Below are 22,684 nucleotides of genomic sequence, written 5' to 3'. Positions count from 1 at the left end.
GGAAGACGGGGAGCTGGGGGGGACAGTGCATCATCCACCAACGAAGTGCACGGAGTTGGTGCAATTTGAAGTTTAAGAACAAGCAAACGTATAACCTCTGGCTTGTCATGCAGAATTCAAAGCTGGGCTGTACAACATGCGAAAGGGTAGGGAGCTAGCAAAAGAGTGGGTGGAATGTACAGTAACATCCTCTGCCTCAGACAAAACAAAAATAACAAAAAGAAGAGCCCTCAGAAAAAAGGTTTTTGAACATGCCCAAACCAAGGCGCATTTGGTGGCAGCAAGCCTTGTAGACTAGGCTAAAGAGGACACACAGGTTATAGTTAAAAAAAAGAGACTCTACAGCCGGAGTCTTCCGAACAGCCTTAGAAGGAGGCTAAACGTCACAGGCCCGCTCATGGCTTTGAGCAAGAAATTGACTGTCAGGAGTTAAATGGACTTGACATGGGGAGAGTCATTGTGGGAGGTTTTGAAAACAAAGGTAGGAATTTTTTTTTTCTTTACAAACTTGTTCTGTACTGTGAAGTTAATCTGAATATGTGTGTCATATTATCACATAGGCAGGAGGCCTATATATTCTCATGTGTTCTGCTGTAGCCTACATTGATCTATTTTATTTGAAGTTATATTCCAATATTGTGATATTTGTTCTACTGCTACATTGACGTCTTGAAAATTATATGAAATTCGGGTCTTGTAAACCCCACAGCTGAGTATGTAGCATATGCATATGACCGGTGATCTACAGTGACGTCTACACATTTTGCTGGACATTGATGTCTAGAAAATTAGGCTATAAGAAATTCTGACATGTGTAAGCCCCACAGCTATACTCAAGTATGTGGGCATACTGCAGTGATGTCTAAAATGCTTTGAATTAATCAGCACCTTGGAGAGGGCTGTCCGTTTCACCATCATAGATAGTAGGCTACTAGGCTGTTTACTCTGTCTGCTCTGCTGCTAAGTTGGGTTTGACACTTTTTTTCTCAATGTGTTCTGGTACCTCAGAGTCCCCCGGATAACTCCCCGCTCGCGCTCAGTATGTTTTCCGGGACCTCCCGATTTACAAATTAAGCACTGTATCGAGGCACCATCGCATGAGCCTGAAGCCACAGACTGGCCAAACTCGTGTTTCTAAAAATGAATTCTAAAAATTAACTCAAAGGCACTAATAACGAATTTTTCGTTTAATTTGTATTTAATTCTAAGTCACAGCCTATATGCGCAATTTATAGACTATAATTATTTAATACAACGAAATGTTGTTTAAATGCTGCACACTTTATGTCCCTACCAGCCTATTGTGTCGCACTCGCAAATGCTTCACAATGTATTTCTTTGTAGGCTATAGCCTTGAAATAATATAAATAATATAGCCTAAATAATTATTTTTTGTTCATTCTTAGGTCCCTTACTGACCTATTTAGAGTGTTTATATGCTGTTTAACATGACAGGTAGCCTATTTTAAATTATGTTCGCTTCTTACATTCACCTTCTCATGTTTATTGAAATAGTTCTCATTCAAATCCATATGGTTTGGTTTCAATACTTTCCAACCGCTCAACTCCGCTCACATACTCTGGTATGGGAGAATGCAGAGCGCTTAAAATCCGCTAACAAAGCTAACAAATCCGCCAACAAAGCTAGCTTTTATGCTAGCTAGCTACATCTGTTTACATTATACCCAATGTAGCAGCGTGAGCAACTAGTGCTAGCAATTCAGTGAAGAACTATCCCAGAATGAAAATATTTAACACGAATAACAAGTAACACAATTGATTTTCTCAGTACCTGTTAGTGAATTAAGCTGACACAATAATTTTACATGGGGTCCTCTCGCAAATTGCTTGGTCTGCTGCTACATCGTTGTGGACGTATAACAGGTAAGCTTTCATGCATTGCACAGAGGCTGAAACTAAACCATTTTTCTTAGAGCTAAATAAGCTATTTTGCTTACTGTTTAAGAATGATAAATAGCCAGAACAGTGGTGTTTCACTGTGAAGCTAATATTGCATTGCATTAGGACTGCTGGTGTTAGATTTCCAATGAGCAGGCTTGCATTGTGATAAATAACAGCCATGCTATTACACCCATGCATATTATTAAATGACACTGATGTTTAAGATAGCTTGGTTTTATATTCACCTTATGCATTGATAACTAATTGATAGGTGATATGATGCAATACTAGATTAGAAGGCCTAGACTACTTCATCCTAATGTAAGCTAAATGCATTGGATACAAATCAAACACTGGCATATTATAAAGGAGAACATTTATATTTAATTATATGCATGCATATCAAACAGGTTAAAAGAATACATTATTGAAATATTATTAATGCTTTTCTCTCCTTACAGGGGATTAGACAGATGAAATGCAGTCCCGAGATGACTAAACCTCAAAATCTGAACCGTGGGGAGACAATATGAACCCTTTTATTGGTTTTCCTGTATTTGTGTATGAACCCTTACAACACAGTCCATTGTACAAAAGAAGTCAAGTTTCATTATTCGTATATACAGAATAAAAATGTATACAGAATGCAGTACCCTGGGGAAGAAATCATTTCAGAATGAGCTTCATGTTACAATGAGCTGACAATGCTGCATGATAGAGAATAAAGTGTGGATCTACTTCTAACATAATGATGTTTCAAGTTCGGGAAAGAGGTTCGCAAGTTCTTTACATCTGTCTGGGTGATGGGGTGGGATGTGCTTAAACCTGAACAGAACAGAAACATAAGGCCAAGGGAGGAGAAATTAACCTCGCGGCTCAAATTTCAGTGCTGGTTCAAGTTGCTGAGAACCACAACTACCTTGTTAATGTGCAATGGTTTTGTAAACAGTTTTACATATTCATAGGCTTGATCAAGTTGTCACTGATTTACTTTTACTTTATCATTTCATTATTTAAAACATTTTCTTTATATGCAATGGTGAAATACGAGGGGAGGGGAAAGTAACAAGAAAGTTAGCATGCATGTAAGAATGCACAAATAACTTGGCTGGCTAGCAAGCCTAGATTGAACAGAACACAGCTAGCTGCATTTCCTACATTTTTTAAATGTTCAAATGTCTTGCCTCCAAACCAGTCGGGAACGACTATTTTGTCCTGCCAAGCCAATGCCATGGAGTGAAATGAACGCATCAGTTGCCATCTGTCCCTGAAAACAAATGTTAAAAAACTATTTGCTACATTTGTAATTAGCTGGCTAGCAAGTTCACCAATTCAGGATAAAAAAAACTGCTGATTTTAAGATTAGTTTGTTTAGTTGTTCATCCCTAAACAGCTAATAACCAGGACGAGATCTCCTGCTAGCAAGCCATCGTGTCCAACCAGCTAACTTAGCTTGACTAGCGGGCTGATAAACACCAGTGACTTAACATTTGAATTCAAAATTCATATTAAACATATTGTTGAACATTTTAACCAAATTTGGTGAATAAATAAACGTAATACTTACATTTAACAAAGTTATTCCTTATTCCTTACATTTTCTCCCAAGCAGGATAATTTTTTTAATTTTCGCTGTGTCCCAAGGTGTTATGGGAAGGGAACGAAAAAGTATGCTGCCATGCGTGCTTTGTTTTCCAGACCTCCCAAGTACGCTTATAGAACTTCCAATAAATGTAGTACTTCCCTTTTCGCATTCTTATGCACTTTGGACCCCCACCATTATTCCTCATCCATCAAACTTTACAGTTGGCACTATGCATTTGGGCAGGTTGCGTTCTCCTGGCATCCTCCAAACCCAGATTCGTCCGTCGGACTGCCAGATGGTGAAGCGTGATTCATCACTCTAGAGAATGCATTTCCACTGCTCCAGAGTCCAATGGTGGCGAGCTTTACACCACTCCAGCCAACGCTTGGCATTGTGCATGGTGATCTTAGGCTTGTGTGCGCCTGCTCGGCCATGGAAACCTATTTCAGCTCCCAACTAACAGTTATTGTGCTGACACTTCACCAATTTGGACTATTTTGTGTATGTCCATTACATGAAATCCAAATAAAAATCCATTTAAATTACAGGTTGTAATGCAACAAAATAGGAAAAACGCCAAGGGGGATGAATACTTTTGCAAGGCACTGTAACTGTATGTATTTTTGTCAGGCAGGACCATACAGCACTGAATGAGAGCAAATCTGACTTGGAAAGTTGTCTATTCATCAGCTACCAAAAAGTAAAGCTTATATTCATCATTAATATTCAAAGTTGATATTTCCGCCTTTGTGTTTACCAGTGCTGGGGAGTAGATCAACTAGTAATGTAACTACATTTTGCAGTAGCTTCATGGTAGTTGAACTAAATTCAAATATAGGTATTGTTTTCGGTTCTTAATTACTTTTCTGCTATGTAGTTAACTACTGGAACTACACACTACTCTTTTTTCCCTTGCCACTAGCCTATTATTCCACATCTGTTTATCAGGCTGTTCACTCACTGTCCCTCCCTCACCCAGCACTCCCTGACTCCACTTCTGTAATATTCAGACCTGGGTTTAACTATTTGAAATCTTTCAAATACTTTGACCCTTTTCTCTAGCCAGCCTGGAGTGCCAGGGTGCAGTTTTAACACTATCCTATTGGTTCCATTGTGCCAGGCAAGCTCAAATAGTATTTGAACCCAGGTCTGGTACTGTTTATCCAGCAGTTTTCCTCCAGTGGGTCAGTCAGTGGGCTGTTGGGTGGAGGGAGGGAGTATGAGGATCAATAGAAGGGCTGCATTATCCGGCCTCATCAGAGATGCAGGACGCTAAGGAGCCGGGAGAAAGAACAGCTGACTACTCACTTTTGTCTCGTACACAACCTGGTCTTCTCCAGAGAATCATGCACATCTTCTGGCTAAACACAATATCAAACACCAACCTCCTTAGACAAATGAAGCAAGAAGCCATGGATGCCATACTCAAGAGACGCCGCTGGATTGGACAGGTCCTGAGAAAGAGTACAGACTCCATCCCAAGAATAGCTGTCCATTGGACTCCAGTGGGCAGAAAGTATTCATACCCCTTGACTTATTCCACATTTTGTTGAATTCAAAATGGATTACATGTATTTTTTTACTCACACATCTACACACAATTTAAAATGTATTGAAAATTAAATATAGAAATATATAACTTACATAAGTATTCACACCCCTGAGTCCCCAATACATGTTAGAATCACCGTTGGCAGTGATTACAGCTGTGAGTCTTTCTGGGTAAGTCTCTAAGAGCTTTACACACCTGGATTGTATAATATTTGCACATTTGCACAAGTTCTGTCAAGTTGGTTGTTGATCATTGCTAGACAGCCATTTTCAAGTCTTGCCATAGATTCTCAAGCCGATTTAAGTCAAAACTGTAACTAGGCTAATCAGGAACATTCAATGTCGTCTTGGTAAGCAACTCGTGTATATTTGGCCTTGTGTTTTAGGTTATTTTCCTGCTGAAGGTGAATTTGTCTCCCAGTGTCTGTTAAAAAGCAGAGTGAACCAGGTTTTCCTCTAGGATTTTGTTTATTTGTATCCTAAAAAACTCCCTAGTCCTTGCCGATGACAAGCATACCCATAACATGATGCAGCCACCACCATGCTTGAAAATATGAAGAGTGGTACAGTGATGTGTTGGATTTGCCCCAAACATAACACTTTGTATTCAGGACATAATGGTGAAATCCCTGAAATCCTTCCTCGCTGGCAACTGAGTTAGGAAGGACGCCTGTATGTTTGTAGTGACTGGGTGTATTGATACACCATCTAAAGTGTAATTCATAACTTCATCATGCTCAAAGGGATATTCAATGTCTGCTTTTTTATTTTTACCCATCTACCAATAGGCACCCTTCTTTGCGAGGCATTGGAAAACCTCCCTGGTCTTTGTGGATGAATCTGTGGTTGAAATTCACTGCTCGACTGAGTGACCATACAGATAATCGTATGTGTGGGGTACAGTGATGAGGTAGTCATTCAAAAGCATGTTAAACACTATTATTGCACACAGAGTGAGTCTTATGTGACTTAATCACATTTTTACTCCTGAATTTATTCAGGCTTTTTCTCCCCAATTTCGTGATATCCAATTAGTAGTTACAGTCTTGTCCCATTGCTGCAACTCCCCTGCGGACTCGGGAGAGGCGAAGGTTGAGAGCCGTGTGTCCTCCGAAACACGATCTTGCCAAGCCGCACGGCTTCTTGACACACTGCTCGCTTAACCCCGAAGCCAGCCGCACCAATGTGTCGGAGGAAACACCATCCAGCTGGCGACCGAAGTCAGCTTGCAGGTGCCCGGCCCGCCACAAGGAGTCCGGTTGAATACTTTTGACTCAAGACATTACTGCTTTTCATTTAAAAAAATGTTTTAATTACATGTCTAAAAACATTATTAAACTTTGACATTATGGGTTATTGTAATTTTATCCATTTTAAATTCAGGCTGTAAAACAACAAAATGTGGATAAATAATGGGTGTGAATACTTTTTGAAGCCACTAAGATGGGGAGGACCAAGACAACGTGGTGGAGAACAATCGAGACCGAGCGCCAACAACATCAGCAGAGATGGGGCACGGTGGAGAAGATGACAAAAATTTAGTGCCTTTGTTGCTTCAAATGCACCAGCCGGCGCCAAGGGGATGAGTGGGCCATGGAGGAGAAAAAAAGTTAGTGATAGTAAAGGAGTCTTGTTTAGATTTATTGTATTATAGACATGACAACACAGTATATGGTTTCAACAAGAACAACTCAGAGCAAAGGGTTAGTTAAAGGGCAATATCTGCCTGACTACAGGGATTCATGGGGGAGATCTTGGGGCCACAGCTGGACCTCACTATAAACTAGTAGGCCTAGTAAATAACCTTTATCCTTGCACTGACCCCAAATCAAAAGTAAATGTTCTATACTCTTAAAGATTATAATGAACAACGTTGCAGTTGTTTATGTGTAGCCAAGAGATTCTAGCATTCATATTGTTTGTCCACGAGTGCTCAGTGGCTGCATTTACACATGGAGCACAACCTAATTATTGGCATGAGCCGATGCGATTGTTCCAAAGTTCAATTAGTGGAAAGAAATCTGAATTGGGCTACCTGTGTAAATACAGCCAGTGAGTCAGCAACAAAAACGCAAGACTCCTGAGGCACTACTGACACCAAGCGGACATTACAAGTACTGTGCCTCTGGTATAACTAGAATGAAGTACTGACCACACAGAACATCTATAAAATCAAAATGTCACAACTTTCTGGGATTTTACATTTCAGACATCTTTAATGCCTTTGCGTCATGTTGTACAGTTTAACTACATTTGTGTCCAGTCACTGTCCAATAACCTCATGTCTATATTTCCATTTATATGCCAGTTATTAAGAGGCTGGTCAGTCAGTCATCTGTGAGCTTAAATTGTGCATATGTACATTTAGTACTGGACTCATTCAAGTCACTTGATCTAAATAATATAACTATTGTTACCATTTGAGAAACACATGGTTCTTTGCCTGCAGCATGTTTAAATAGGACTACCTTCAATCAAGTCATTTTGCAAACAGCAGCATGAAGGCTGGGAACTATGGCAATGAATGACGTATGACAGATTGAATGACTAGAACGCCATCCTTCATATCTATTTTATTTTTTTAAAGGTCCTAGTCTGCCAGAGGGTCCAGGTCCATCCACAAATTATACGAAACATGTTTAATCAGTTATTTATCTAAAAACATTCTAAAGTGACATTCCAAAATACATGTAGAGTCAGGAGTTCAGCATCCTAATGACCATGAGGCTGTAAGCACTGAAAATACCTTGGAACAATAACATGGAGCCATTTCAGTCAACCCAGTCAAAAAGTAATCTCCAGTTTATTTTTATTGAAGATGCTTAGGTTTCATTTGGACAAAAAAATAATAACATTACTTTCCAAAACAAGTGTCTTGCACAACGCAGAGCTAGACATTGTGCATGGTCAGACTGGCTTTATATGGATCAAAAAGCTGTAAGTTACAAGTGTTCAACATTACACAACTGAAAATGCACAACTACTACCTTCTACCATTACAACACTGGATTCAGAGAATACACCAGTATGCAACACACCCTCTTCTCATTGCTCCTATGCTTTAGAACAATTAAAGACCACATTTATGGGGGAGAAAATGTCAACTTGATTCATCAATTACAGTAAAAGCAGGCAATAGAAAAGTCTAATAAAATAAAAATCGAGGTAAAAGAAGTCCAGAAACCGGAGCGGCAGGACTACGACAAAACTGACTGGTGACTAGAGAAAAAGCTTTGATGATTAAAAACCCACATTGTGCCAAGAAAATACACTAAGGCAGTTTAGCTTCTCTTCTGGAGAATTGCATTAAAGGAAATCAACAACATCTCAGTTATGAAAATGTATTTATCAAAAGTAGAAATAAAACTAAGCATGACATGACAGCAGAACTAACTCAACTTTAACGCCTTTTTTCCTTCCTATCTGACTTGCGATCCCGGTCACCGCGAGAAGGCCTCTTCCCTGACCGGCTGCCTTCAGAGGTGGTCCTCTTCCTGTCAGACTTGGAGCCCTTATCTTTGGAACCTTTAGATTCCCGACCACTGCCCTTGGACGACTTGTGGCTCCTCTCAACTACTGCCTTCTTCCTCTCCCGGTCTCTCTCGGACGGCCTCCTACGCTTCTTGTCCTTCTTCCCCCGGCTGCGACTCCTGCTAGAGGAGCTGGAGGAGGAGCTGCCACTGGAGGAGCTGCTCATGCTGGAGGAGCCACTAGAGGACGAGCCGGAGCTCCCGCTGGACGAGGAGCCGGAGGAGCTGCTAGATGAGCTACTGCTGCTTCTGCCACCACCACCTCCCTTCTTGTCCTTTGACTTTTTACGTCCCCTGCTGGCTTCCTCGCTCGGCGGCACCTGCTCCTTGGGAGCCGCATCATCCTGGGCCTGGGCGGGCTGGGCATCAGTGGTCTGCTTTATGGCACCTTGATCAGCCTCTTGGCTCTGCTTTGTTGTGAGCAGCTCTGGCTCCGTTCCAGCATCCAGCAGGGGGATCTGAACCTCAGGGGCCATAGATGCTACATCAGAGACTTCCACACTAGGGTTGGGCTCTGAGAGCAGGGGTGTGGCCACTTCTGTACGTGCCTCATCTTCGGTTGGTTGCATTTCAATGCTCTTCTCCTGGTTGTCTGACACAGCTGTGGGGTCCTGATCGTGAAGGGGCTCCTTTTCCTTTTCTACCTTAACCAGTTGCTGCTCTTCTACTCCCTTCTCATTACCTACCTCCACTGGACTATCCTCCATCTTCTGATCCCCATCCCTGGCCTGCCCCTCAGCCTCCCTCACTACTGCAGTACCCTCCATCTGCTCCACCTCTCTGAACTCCACTATTCTAGTGTCTTGACTGTCTTCCTCAGCCTCTTCCATCTCATCTGCTTTAGTCCCCCCCTTCTTAGACTCCTGCTCCCCGACTTTCTCTACTGGCTTTTTCTTTCTGTCCTCCTTACGCTCAACCCCCTCTTCCTTCTTTTCCTCCTCTATTGTTGCCTCGTCTTCCTCCTCCATCTCCACATCAAACCGGTTACCTGTCACTTTGACTACCTGACCCGTGGGCTTACCCTCCTCTCGATCTTCTTTCTTCAGGTCCTTACCCAGAGCGTTGTCCTTCTGAGACTGGCGCCGAGGCCGAGCCTCCATCTTATTCAGATGCTCAGCAAATGCCTCACGTCTCTCCTCAAACATAACTGGAAAAAGTGATCAAATAAAACAGATTCAGTAACACCACAATGCACACCAAGGATAGGAAGTGTATTATGGCTACTTGTTGGAGGGCAGAAGAATTTGGCTAATTGCACAATTGCTTACCATTCATTTTTTTCTGAGACTCATCTAAGAGCTTCTGAGTGGCTGAGCACATCCTCCCAGGGAGAAAGAAGATGGGTGGCTTGGTCTTTGTGCGGATGTACTTGACAATTTTTGTGTTGTGCACATTCCACTCCTCTTGCTAGAATACAAAAATGTGAATGAGCATGCAATCTTCCCATCTACATATGGGGGAAACTGTCACACACAAGAGTTTCATTTCACCTCAGTGCAATGTTATTACAGGTTAAACATTTGTTTTTTTTTGGCACCAGCACAACCAATGAGGTTGAATATTGCTTTAAAAAGTTTCAAAAAAGGTCCTTACCAACTGAGCAAGCTCCACTTTCTGTTCCAACAGTCTCAGCTCTGTCTGTTTGGCACGCCTCTCCTCAAAGAGCTCTCGTCTTTCACCCTCTACTTTTTTGCGCTCTTGTTCAGCTTGAACTTCCAATTTTTGTTCAATCTCAATCCGTTTCTTTTGCTGAGAAGAGATACTTTTTTTATATACACATACGTATATACATACACTACCGTTCAAAAGTTTGGGGTCACTTAGAAATGTCCTTGTTTTCCAGGAAAACATACATGAAATTAGTTTGAATAGGAAATATAGCAAATGAATAGGAAATGTAGTCATTGACAAGGTTAGAAATAATGATTTTTAATTGAAATAATAATGGCACTTCTTACATACCATACGGTCAAGCTGCTCCCACAACAGCTCAATAGGGCTGAGATCCAGTGACTGTGCTGGCCACTCCATTATAGACAGAATACCAGCTGACTGCTTGTTCCCTAAATAGTTATTGCATAGTTTGGAGCTGTGCTTTGGGTCATTGACCTGTTGTATGAGGAAATTGGCTCCAATCAAGCGCCGTCCACAGGGTATGGCATGGTGTTGCAAAATGGAGTGATAGCCTTCCTTCTTCAAGATCCCTTTTACCCTGTACAAATCTCCCACTTTACCAACACCAAAGCACCCTCAGACCATCACATTGCCTCCACCATACTTGACAGATGGCATCAAACATTCCTCCAGCTTCTTTTCATTTGGTCTGCATCTCACAAATGTTATTTGTGATCCGAACACCTCAAACTTAGATTTGTCTGTCCATAACACTTTTTTCCAATCTTCCTCTGTCCAGTGTCTGTTCTTTTGCCCATCTTAATATTTTATTGGCCAGTCTGAGATATGGATTTTTCTTTGCAACTCTGCCTAGAAGGTCAGCATCCCGGAGTCGCTTCTTCACTGTTGACGTTGAGACTGGTGTTTTGCAGGTACTATTTAATGAAGCTGCCAGTTGAGGACCTGTGAGGCGTCTGTTTCTCAAACTAGACACTAATGCATTTGTCCTCTTGCTCAGTTGTGCACCGGGGCCTCCCACTCCTCTTTATATTCTGGTTAGAGCTAGTTTGCGCTGTTCTGTTCTGTTCTGTGCGCTGTTCTCTGTAGTACACAGCGTTGTACGAGATCTTCAGTTTCTTGGCAATTTCTCGCATGGAATAGCCTTCAGAACAAGAATAGGCTGACGCGTTTCAGAAGAAAGTTCTTTGTTTCTGGCCATTTTGAGCCTGTAATCGAACCCACAATTGTTGATGCTCCAGATACTCAACTAGTCTCAAGGCGGCCAGTTTTATTGCTTCTTTAATCAGCACAACAGTTTTAAGCTGTGCCAACATAATTGCAAAAGGGTTTTCTAATGATCAATTAGCCTTTTAAAATGATAAACTTGGATTAGCAAACACAATGTGACATTGGAACACAGGACTGATGGTTGCTGATAATGGGCCTCTGTACGCCTATGTAGATATTCCATAAAAAATCTGCCATTTCCAGCTACAATAGCCATTTACAACATTAACAATGTCTACACTGTATTTCTGATCAATTTGATGTTATTTTAATGGACAAAAAATTTGCTTTTCTTTCTAAAACAAGGAAATTTCTAAGTGACCCCAAACTTTTGAACAGTAGTGTACATACATACACACACACAATTTCCCATTGGCAAATATTCCAAACTATAGCCTAACGGCTGGAATTATTTTCACCAAGCTAGCTCGAAGGCTAATTCTGTAAGGCGACTTTTACATTTTAGTCATTTAGCAGACGCTCTTATCCAGAGCGACTTACAGTTAATGAGTGCATACATTTTTCATACTTTTCATGCATTTGCTGTATTAGAGCACTAGTTCACCAGTGTTAAAGTAAAGGGATATTCCTACCCTATCCGTTGCCACATTAGATTCCTGCTTGAATTTCTGTAATGTTCCCATCAACAGGCCAAACATGCGTCGATTCCTATAGGGAAAAAGGACAAAACAAACACAATGAATAACATTTACATGATTTCGTGGAGATAAACAAACTAAAGACCATTATTTCCCTACGCATGTATAATTACATGTTACCTTTGTTTTCCCCTCTCATCCATGGTCTGATCCTGGATAAGGTCTCGACGCGTACGCTCCTTGGAGGTAGCTACTACTGATGACTGCAACACTGGCTGTGTTTGGACAAAGGCAAGTGGAGAGTTGCTTTTAAAACATCGAGGCAAAACATTCATTCAGACATTGAGTGTATAATGATGGTCTACCTTTTTGACATCGTCATCATCCTCAGCGTCGCTGTCATGGCGTGAATCTCTCCTCCCTCGCTGGTCACCGGCCAGCCTATACAACAGACACGAGGAACAAATATGTTATTTACCGGCCACATCAAATAGAAACCCATTTGAATGCCACCAGGTGTAGCGCAATGCCTTTTTAGGAGTGCCCACTGCCGATTCATTTACACCATATGGAAGTGACTGCAATAATTATGCAACAAAAAATGACAGCCTACCAAGTGAACGTTGGGTTCTTGCACAATACACGTCTCCCTCTGTCTATCTGGCTTGTCAATATCCTTGGTGTCGATTTATTAGTTTCACTTGTCTGTGCAGCTACAGAGGGTGGTCCTCTGTAGCTCAGCTGGTAGAGCACGGCGCTTGTAACGCCAAGGTAGTGGGTTCGATCCCCGGGACCACCCATACACAAAAATGTATGCACGCATGACTGTAAGTCGCTTTGGATAAAAGCGTCTGCTAAATGGCATATTATTATTATTATTATCCTGTGTACGGTAACTAGTAGCTAGCTGATTTGCAGTGGTTTTAGAATTGTTTTGCTAACTACTCAACCAGAGAGAGGTTGAGGGAAGCAAAAATTACTTAATCTCCTTAGAGGACTTATGAGATTTCTGTAAATTGTCTTTTAGGGATATTAATCTTGCAAGATGTCCTAAAACACTGCGAGCCAGTACCAGTTGATAAATTGTTGCAAGCGAGAGCGCAAGCTCAAGACAGTGGACAGGCAGAGTATGGAGATTATGCAATTGAAAGAAAACCTGACCCAACCTCCCTGCATAGCCAGTGTGATTTATAAAGGATATTTACTTTTAATAATGATATGTTCTGACAATGTCATGTTTTAATTTGCCTACTCTCCTCTGGAAATGGGCCAGATCTCTAGATTACTCTTACCTCAGGAGGGCCCCTTCAATATCCCTCTGTTTCACTGGGGGTCCTCCCGGTCCACCGCCGATGTCAGAGAGTCCACGTCTGCAGACAAATATAAATATTACATAAAGCTCAAAGACATACAAACATCACACATACTGTTGGAGAGAAAGCCTAATAGGACATTTGTTTTACCTCAACAAGTTGATTCCTCGCCCCCTACCTCCTCCAACACCTGGGATGGTTGGCCGTCTAACTTGGCCCGGTCTGTAAGGAAAGCAGAGAAATGACATACATTTAGCTGTAACGTTAACATAGATCGACCAGAGCTAGTTGTAACTAATTGTTTTTAGAAAAACGTAGCTAACGTTACATAGGTGGGTGTAAATCCAGTAAGAATAAAGAAAAGCAAACATAAATCAATGTGGCATAGCTAACTACTTCAAGAAACGTTAGTTTCTCTGACTAGCCTGGACATGAAACTGAATCGAAACTAGCCAGCCAAACGACACTGGCAAGCAGACGGAGTAGCTAGCCAACTCGCTAACTTTATCAGTTTAACAAGAATGAATGGACATAGCTAAGTAAAAACACTAACGTTAGTTACCTAACTCTAGTTATTGCATAAGTATTTGTACTTGCAGCTAGCTAGCCAACTAGCACAAGGCCGATTCATTCAACAGCACAGGCACGCGGCTAGCTGGTTATGCACGAGAATGGGAGATTCCATTTTTGTCGTGGGATTGGTATTTGTAGCTATTCAGCATAGTTAGCTAGAGGACGAACGAATGCTGACATTTTTTATACAATTTACGTTTTAAAATGCTTTTTTGTCATACCTCAATTCATTAGGATCCCGACCAGTTAATTTACGAATATTATCGTCTACATTTTTCAAACTCTCTTTAGCTTTCTCAAGCTGGGCTTGCAAAGATCCCACTGCCACCGCCATCTTAGCTACAGTAACTAGCTTTCTTCACCGGCACGTCAGTCAAGTGTTCGTCGCTCTTCGCAAAGCATCACTGGGTGATAAGCGCGTTTCACTACCTTGATTAACAACTCAAAAGCCCAATCGGCAACTTCGTTATCTAAATGCACACGCCCATAAATTGTTAAACTTCTCTAGTCAAGACGTCCAGTAATTTGTTGATCAATGAATGATTCTGATAATGACAAATAATTAAAGTAATTTGGTTGTTTTGGTCCTAGAGTTACACCACAGAAAAGTGGAGCCTAAAATATCTGGTAATAGTCAATAAAACACTCCTTCAGAATAAATGATACTTTTTTTTCACCTTTATTTAACCAGGTAAGCGAGAACAAGTTCTCATTTACAACTGCGACCTGGCCAAGATAAAGCAAAGCGATAAAAACAACAACACAGAGTTACATATGGGGTAAACAAAACATAAAGTCAAAAATACAACAGAAAAAAAATATATACAGTGTGTGCGAATGTAGTAAGTTATGGAAGTAAGGCAATAAATAGGTCATAGTGCAAAATAGTTACAATTTCGTATTAACACTGGAATGATAGATGTGCAAAAGATGATGTGCGGGTGCAAATTAGCAAAATAAATAACAATATGGGGATGAGGTAGTTGGGTGGGCTAATTTCAGAATGGCAGTGTACAGGTGCAGTGATCAGTAAGCTGCTCTGACAACTGACGCTTGAAGTTAGTGAGGGAGATAAGAGTCTCCAGCTTCAGAGATTTTTGCAGTTCGTTCCAGTCATTAGCAGCATAGAACTGTAAGGAATGGCAGCCAAATGAGGTGTTGGCTTTGGGGATGACCAGTGAGATATACCTGCTGGAGCGCAGACTACGGGTGGGTGATGCTATGGTGACCAGTGAGCTAAGATAAGGCGGGGATTTGCCTAGCAGTGATTTATAGATGACCTGGAGCCAGAACGAATATGTAGTGAGGGCCAGCAAACAAGAGCGTACAGGTCACAATGGTGTGTTATATATGGGGCTTTGGTGACAAAACGGATGGCACTGTGATAGACTACATCCAATTTGCTGAGTAGAGTGTTGGAGGCTATTTTGTAAATGACATCGCCGAAGTCAAGGATCGGTAGGATAGTCAGTTTAACGAGGGCATGTTTGGCAGCATGAGTGAAGGAGGCTTTGTTGCGAAATAGGAAGCCGATTCTAGATTTAACTTTGGATTGGAGATTCTTAATGTGAGTCTGGAAGGATATGTAGTATCTGAACAGTTTATAATTTTGGCTGACGTTTGCAAATGGTGTTAGATGAACTTAACTTTGCCTTGCTGAAACATCTGGAAAGCATTACTATAGGGGCCCCCCGAAACAGAGGAGACTTGGATATGTGGAAGCCAGGGATTGGTCTATTCAAAACACCCATATTATGTTACATAGGATAAATATCATGTTTGAACAAAGGACTGGGAGAATAATCATTTATAGATTGTGTTAGTTGTTCTCCGGATTTTTGCAGAAATCTGTAAATTGACGCTGGAACCTTTGCTATAATAAACCTTTATAATCAAGTACAGTGTTAGCGGATTCCTTGTCTACACAGCATATCAGCATCGTTGTCTCGACACCACAGAGTTTACAGTCTAACCAGACACCTAGGTATTTGTAGTTGTCCACATACTCTAGGTCAGACCCGCCGAGAGTAGTGATTCTAGTCGGGTGGGCAGGTGCAAGCATCGTTCGGTTGAAGAGCATGCTTTTAGTTTTACTAGTGTTTAAGAGCAGTTGGAGGCTACGGAAGGAGTGTTGTATGACGTTGAAGCTAGTTTGGAGGTTTGTTAACACAGTGTCCAATGAAGGGCCAGATGTATACAAAATGGTGTCGTCCTCATAGAGGTGGATCCGAGCGTCACCAGCAGCAAGAGCGACATCATTGATATACACAGAGAATAGAGTCAGCCCGAGATTTGAACCCTGTGGCACCCCTATAGAGACTGCCAGAGGTCCAGACAACAGGCCCTCCGATTTGACACATTGAACTCTATCTGAGAAGTAGTTGGTGAACCAGGCGAGGCAGTCATTTGAGAAACCAAGGCTATTTAGTCTGCCAATAAGAATGCGGTGGTTGACAGAGTCGAAAGCCTTGGCCAGGTCGATGAAGATGGCTGCGCAGTACTGTCTTTTATCGATCGCGGTTATAATATCGTTTAGGACCTTGAGCGTGGCTGAGGGGCACCCATGACCAGCTCGGAAACCGGATTGCATAGCGGAGGAGGTACGGTTGGATTCGAAATGGTCGGTGATCTGTTTGTTAAGTTGGCTTTCAAATACTTTCGAAAGGCAGGGCAGGATGGATATAGGTCTGTAACAGTTTGGATCTAGAGTGTCACCCCCTTTGAAGAGGGGGATGACCGCGGCAGCTTTCCAATCTCTGGGGATCTCAGACGTTACGAAAGAGAGGTTGAACAGGCAAATAATAAGGGTTGCAACAATTTCGGCGGCTAATTTTAGAAAAAAAGGGTCCAGATTGTCTAGCCCAGCTGATTTGTAGGGGTTTCAGCTCTTTCAAATCATCAGCTGTCTGAATTTGTGTGAAGGAGAAGCGGGGGGCATGGTCCTCTGTAGCTCAATTGGTAGAGAATGGCGCTTGTAACGCCAGGGTAGTGGGTTCGATCCCCAGGACCACCCATACGTAAAAATGTATGCACACATGACTGTAAGTCGCTTTGGATAAAAGCGTCTGCTAAATGGCATATTATATTATTATAATAAGTTGCAGCGGAGGGTGCAGAGCTGGTGGCAGCCAGGTGGAAAGCATGGCCAACCGTAGCAAAATGCTTGTTGAAATTCTCGATTATTGTAGATGTATCGGTGGTGACAGTGTTTCCTAGCCTCAGTGCAGTGGGCAGTTGGGAGGAGGTGCTCTTATTCTCCATGGACTTTAGTGTCCCAAAACTTTTTGGAGTTAGTGCTACAGGATGCAAATTTCTGTTTGAAAAAGCTAGCCTTTGCTTTCCTAACTGATTGTGTATATTGGTTCCTGACTTCCCTGAAAAGTTGCATATCGCGGGGGCTATTCGATGCTAATGCAGTACGCCACAGGATGTTTTTGTGCTGGTCAAGGGCAGTCAAGTCTGAGGAGAACCAGGGGCTATATCTGTTCTTAGTTCTGAATTTGTTGAATGGGGCATGCTTATTTAAGATTGAGAGGAAAGCACTTTTAAAGAACAACCAGGCATCCTCTACTGACGGAATGAGGTCAATATCCATCAAGGATACCTGGGCCACGTCAATTAGAAAGGCCTGCTCGCTAAAGTGTTTTAGGGAGCGTTTGACAGTGATGAGGGGTGGTCGTTTGACCGCGGACCCATTATGGACGCAGGCAATAAGGCAGTGATCGCTGAGATCCTGGTTGAAGACAGCAGAGGTGTATTTAGAGGGTACATTTGTCAGGACGATATCTATGAGGGTGCCCATGTTTACAGATTTAGGGTTGTACCTGGTAGGTTAGTTGATAATTTGTGAGAGATTGAGGGCATCTAGTTTAGATTGTAGGTTGGCTGGAGTGTGAAGCATATCCCAGTTTAGGTCACCAAGCAGTACGAACTCTGAGGATAGATGGGGGGCAATCAGTTCACATATGGTGTCCAGGGCACAGCTCAGGGCTGAGGGGGGTCTGTAGCAAGCGGCAACAGTGAGAGACTTATTTCTGGAAAGGTGGATTTTTAGAAGTAGAAGCTCAAACTGTTTGGGCACAGACCTGGATAGTATGATAGAGCTCTGCAGGCTATCTCTACAGTAGATTGCAACCCCACCCCCTTTGGCGTTCTATCGAGACTCTATCGGGATTCAGAGACTGCTAGAACATCAGGGTTGGCGGAGTGTGCTAACGCAGTGAATAACTCAAACTTAGGGCGGAGGCTTCGGATGTTAACGTGCAAGAAACCGATGTCCGATGTCTTTATGGCATACAGTTTTTCTTGATGGTACATAGCAGTGGTGGGCATGTAGAGTTGGAAGCCACAACAATCGTGGACGCAAATTTTTTATTTCATTCCTGAAATAGCAGAAGGTGAACACAATCTATAATATAATAAAATAAACTGTCCAATTGCACCAGAGCAGCAGGTTGCCTAGCAGTCTAGAGCTTTGGGCCAGTAACCGAAAGTCGCTGGTTTGAATCCTGAGCAGACTAGGTAAAGAAATATGCCAATGTACCCTTGAGCAAGGTACTTGACCCTAATTGCTCCTGTAAGTCGGTTAAGAGTGTCTGCTAAATGACAAATGTAAATTTATTGGGTCTAATGTTCTCCATAAGACTCAATAGTTGCTTTATCTAAATGCTTCAAATCGCCACAGTACAACTCCCCGTGGATCCTAAATCTGAGCATGGAGATGGGTTCATAGAGCTACAGTTCATGGGGTGATGAGTTTCAGCCTCATCGTAGATTTCATCAACCCGTTTAGTCCTCCTTATCGGCCAAGTCGTTTTGATCGAAGTACCTATGTAAAAAAAACAAAAAAAAAACATGAGCAATCAAATGACATGGTTTCCTGGCTGTGAGTGTTTGTGAAGTCAAATAAACTTACCTTGCAACAAGGCAGATCATCAAGTTGAGAGGAGACAAACTTTCATCTTCCTGGCGTTCCTGTAATGGGAAAGAAAACAAACAAAATAATGACTATAATACTCTGTTCATCATGATCAAACATTATCATGCAAACATTTGAGCATCTAATGTAGTTACATTTAAATTCTCTCCATAAGGAAGTTGGTTTGCAACCTCTCATCTCAACATCCATTAATACAAGCCACTATATCACCCTACCAGATTGGCCCGCACTTCAGAACTCCGTCTGGCCAGCTGTCTTATTAGAGAATGTGCTTCAGGGAGGAGAGGTTTCTCAAGGCAAGCCAGTAGTGCATACTGCCATCTTCCCTAGAGAAGTTGAGCACATATTAGCCATGAAAGCATAAAAATGCACAAACTGTGTTGATACTGAAACTGAACTTACTAACTGTGGGACAAACTCTCTCTCTTCAAACCAGTTGATCAAGTACTCCAAAACTGCAGAGACTGTGGCCTAGTAGGGAAGAATAATTTAGTTGTGTCAAACACGAGTATCATCATTGAGGTAATGAAAGAAAGCATAAATTGATGAGAAATTAGTGTAGTAAGTATCATGCCAATGCTGTGAAAACACTCACCTGATTTAACCTGCTCACTATGCTAAGGAAAGGTGGAAAACCAACCTGGTGAAACAGATGGGTAAATGTCAGACATGATTAATGGCAAAATCTTTACACAAATCTTACATGATGCCTCACTTAGATATTTCCTCTATGGTCTATATACAGTTACCTTTACATAATCAAGGCCTGGATCGTCACTACCAGGGTCAGTGGGAGGAGAGTTCAGATAAACATTTTCACCCAGGCAGAACTTTTTCCACTGTTCCTCTGAGTCCTGTTTTGGCTGGAGATAGACAGAACACATGCTTAAAGGTTGTTGTATTTTACAATTCACTTTTACCAACAACAAAAAATCATAATCTCATACTTACCATTAACACATTGTCATCTAAAGCCTGACCACTCCAGTGTTGTCTGTGCTTACTGATACTCTGCAAGCAGTAAAACATTATCAGAAAAATTCACTTCAAAACAAAGTGACAAACAACTCGAAAGGGTAGTGAAATCTATAATTACCCGTCTTATTTCTGAGAAGTTGCTGACTTGCTGTCGCTGCCATTTTAAACTCGGTGAAAATCCTTGTGGAGCAGCTTGGCAACCCGTGAGCTACCAAATAGAAGATTTGACAGGTTTAACAGCGGTCGGCATCCAATTTGTTGCATTACCACCACCTACTAGACTGGAGTACAACTCCTTTATATTTTGCTTGAAAAATAAAGAAATACCCTACCATCTAACGCTACACTCACAAATTCAAAAATATCATTAATAATTAACACCACCCTACTCCACTATTTAAATATATTCATTCCTACCTCATGCCCTCAAACTGAAATGAAGGAACATCACCACTTAACACTCCCTGTAACTCTTCTGATGTCAAGTCTCGCACACCCAAATACCTCTCTGCAGCTGCCACCACAACCTCAATTTTCTTAGACTTACGTTCCATCCCTGCAGTACAATTAATAACCATTATTATAAATGCTAAAAATCCAATCTTACTGAAACATATATCACTTGCTGGCCTATCCCTCTGTACTGGTACATCTCTACTACTCTCACCACTCCTCCCCCTTGACCCATCTTCCTCTACTTTCTTCACTGTCTCAGCATATGACAACTTCTTGACTACTCTTACCCTGGAAACCTCAACCTGCCTCTCTCGCACGGGACATTTCTGATCCCCAGCCCCATGGGCACCCCTACAATTAGCACATACCACTACTTTCCCCATTGCTACACATTCCTTTGTCTCATGCCCTTCTGCACACTTCTCACACCTTGGAACCTCCCTCCTACACACTGCTGCCACATGCCCATAAGTTTGACACCTGTAACATCGTAATGTATTCGGCACAAACTCGTACAGGATAACTTATATATCCTAACTTCACTTTGTCAGGCAAAGACTCAACTTCAAAACTCTAAAGAACAGACAATGACTATTCTGTTTCCCCACTCTCGCCACCCTGTTTGCGTCGCACCAAACGACGAGCATCACAAACACCGGGAATCTTCCCCTTCAGTTTGTCAACTTTTACATTTACTGTTACCCCAGTAATCACTCCTTTCAATGGCGCCCTTTTCTTGAGAGCGAAACAATTCACAATTATTTCCCCCATTTGTTTAACTCTGAGCGCCTTCTCCCACTGACCAACAGAAACACAAACAATTATCACCAGACCACTTCTGGTAACACTCACCGATTCGACTATACCCAACTCTTTTTTCACCCATCCTGAAACCACAAATGAATCAGCCAAAAGGCAAGGGTCCACTTTTTCCAAAAACGTAACTGCTACTGTCACAGACTCATCTTTATCCTGACCCTCTGTGCAAGCCTCGGGCTCCGAGTACTTCACCACACCTACCACCGCCTATACTTCACCCTCATTCACTTCCATTTCTCCTCCTATCTCCAGCTCACTTTGCTTACATTTCCTACCATTCTTCTTTAACAAACCTTCTCCCTTTTATCCACCATTTTTTACCGACTCAAGCTCACAATCTTCCTCCCTCTCTTAGACCTCCTCTGCATCTCTTTTTCCCTCCATTCCTCCTCCGTCATCCATGTATACGTCTCCTTATGATAATACTGCACTTCTCCTGACAGACATCTGTTTCTTGCTTTCTGAAGGGACTCCATTTACGAGGCGCTCCCCCTTCACGCCCATCGGCCAGCTTTTCCGTGCCGTCTACGCTAAAGTCAACTGTAGTTCTTTGTATTGAACAGCTAAAGATAGTTTACTTGCTAGCTTTGTCCGTGTATCTAGCCAGTTCTTTCCTTCACCTGTTTCAACCTTTCTGAAAACTCCATCCATACAGACAGACTCTCTCTCGCTCTCCCCTTTATACATCAAGACTGAAGGCTACATTTAATTTGTGGCAGTGGCGCCTGTGGTGAAACTTACCGACACGTTCACTGTCTGTTTCCTTCTCAATTTCTTTGGATCAATCTTCGCCACCACAACATCTGGACAGAGAGACGCTTCTAATCTGAAAATGAGAAAGGCAGTGTTGTTTTTACTTACATGAATGCGTGTTTCCTGATCATATGCGTGAAAAATATCAAAAGACAGAGCTATGAGGGACTTACTGAACCTGCCTCAGATATTCCTGGGGATTTCTTGGAGGCTCGTTCAGATTTAAGTCTTCCCCAGTGTCAGTGCCGCATGTTTCCACAGGCAGAAGCCTGGGCATCAGTTCCTCCACGTCAGATTTCATGCTGATGCTGCAAACTATATGCTCAGTGTCAGACTGATATAATGTTAGATTAACATGCAACCAATGACCGTAGCATTTACTATTGTACTTATTAAAATATCACATTATAAAGGTTTTATAAAGGTTTTGTTGGATAACGACACAAGTCTCACGTCAAAACAAACTTTGGCGCCATCTTGTTCGACGTGCGAATCAATCATGACACGCATAGAATGCGCCCGTTGTCATGGCGATTTAAAGAAAACGCTGCACGTATTTTGCGTTCCAAATTCCACAGTTCATAGTCTAAAATATAATTTTCCACATATTTTTTTCTAACAAAATCTACTACGCCATAATGACTGTACAAATAGTTCAAATCACTTAAAGGGAGATAATTATCTAATTATTGGTTGTTTGTGTTTCTTATTGATCAGCTCTTGATAAATTAAATTGGTATCTTGTTACAAGTGCACCAAGTTAATCATTACCCCTCAGTTACATT

At 41.9% G+C, this 22,684-nt stretch overlaps 2 protein-coding genes across 3 annotated transcripts; both read right to left on the bottom strand.

The window, feature by feature from the left end:
* Positions 1-7,830: 7,830 nt before the first annotated feature.
* On the bottom strand, positions 7,831-14,345 carry LOC121539486 (pinin). Its single transcript, XM_041848013.1, has 9 exons — positions 14,176-14,345; positions 13,532-13,603; positions 13,361-13,438; positions 12,434-12,509; positions 12,249-12,343; positions 12,063-12,138; positions 10,162-10,317; positions 9,837-9,975; positions 7,831-9,715 (listed from the first exon to the last, which is right to left on the bottom strand). The coding sequence occupies exons 1-9, from the start codon at positions 14,286-14,288 to the stop codon at positions 8,439-8,441; spliced, it is 2,082 nt and encodes a 693-aa protein (XP_041703947.1). The 5' UTR covers positions 14,289-14,345; the 3' UTR covers positions 7,831-8,438.
* A 3,966-nt stretch (positions 14,346-18,311) lies between these two features.
* Positions 18,312-22,384, bottom strand: LOC121538859 (gem-associated protein 2). 2 transcript variants are annotated; one of them, XM_041847034.1, is made up of 10 exons: positions 22,073-22,384; positions 21,888-21,972; positions 19,990-20,079; positions 19,845-19,904; positions 19,643-19,756; positions 19,489-19,533; positions 19,296-19,364; positions 19,109-19,219; positions 18,870-18,928; positions 18,312-18,782 (listed from the first exon to the last, which is right to left on the bottom strand). In XM_041847034.1, exons 1-10 carry the CDS (start codon positions 22,198-22,200, stop codon positions 18,743-18,745), a joined length of 801 nt encoding a protein of 266 aa, XP_041702968.1. In that variant the 5' UTR covers positions 22,201-22,384; the 3' UTR covers positions 18,312-18,742. The 2 variants fall into 2 exon arrangements, with proteins under 2 accessions (XP_041702968.1, XP_041702969.1); XM_041847035.1 differs by having other exon boundaries at positions 22,082-22,384.
* Between the last annotated feature and the right edge of the window lie 300 nt (positions 22,385-22,684).

The sequence above is a fragment of the Coregonus clupeaformis genome, chromosome 25 (assembly GCF_020615455.1).
Source record: "Coregonus clupeaformis isolate EN_2021a chromosome 25, ASM2061545v1, whole genome shotgun sequence".
In the NCBI taxonomy this organism is placed as follows: domain Eukaryota; kingdom Metazoa; phylum Chordata; class Actinopteri; order Salmoniformes; family Salmonidae; genus Coregonus; species Coregonus clupeaformis.
The sequence above is the reverse complement of the archived record's forward strand: the minus strand, read 5'-3'. Positions and strand labels throughout refer to the sequence as shown.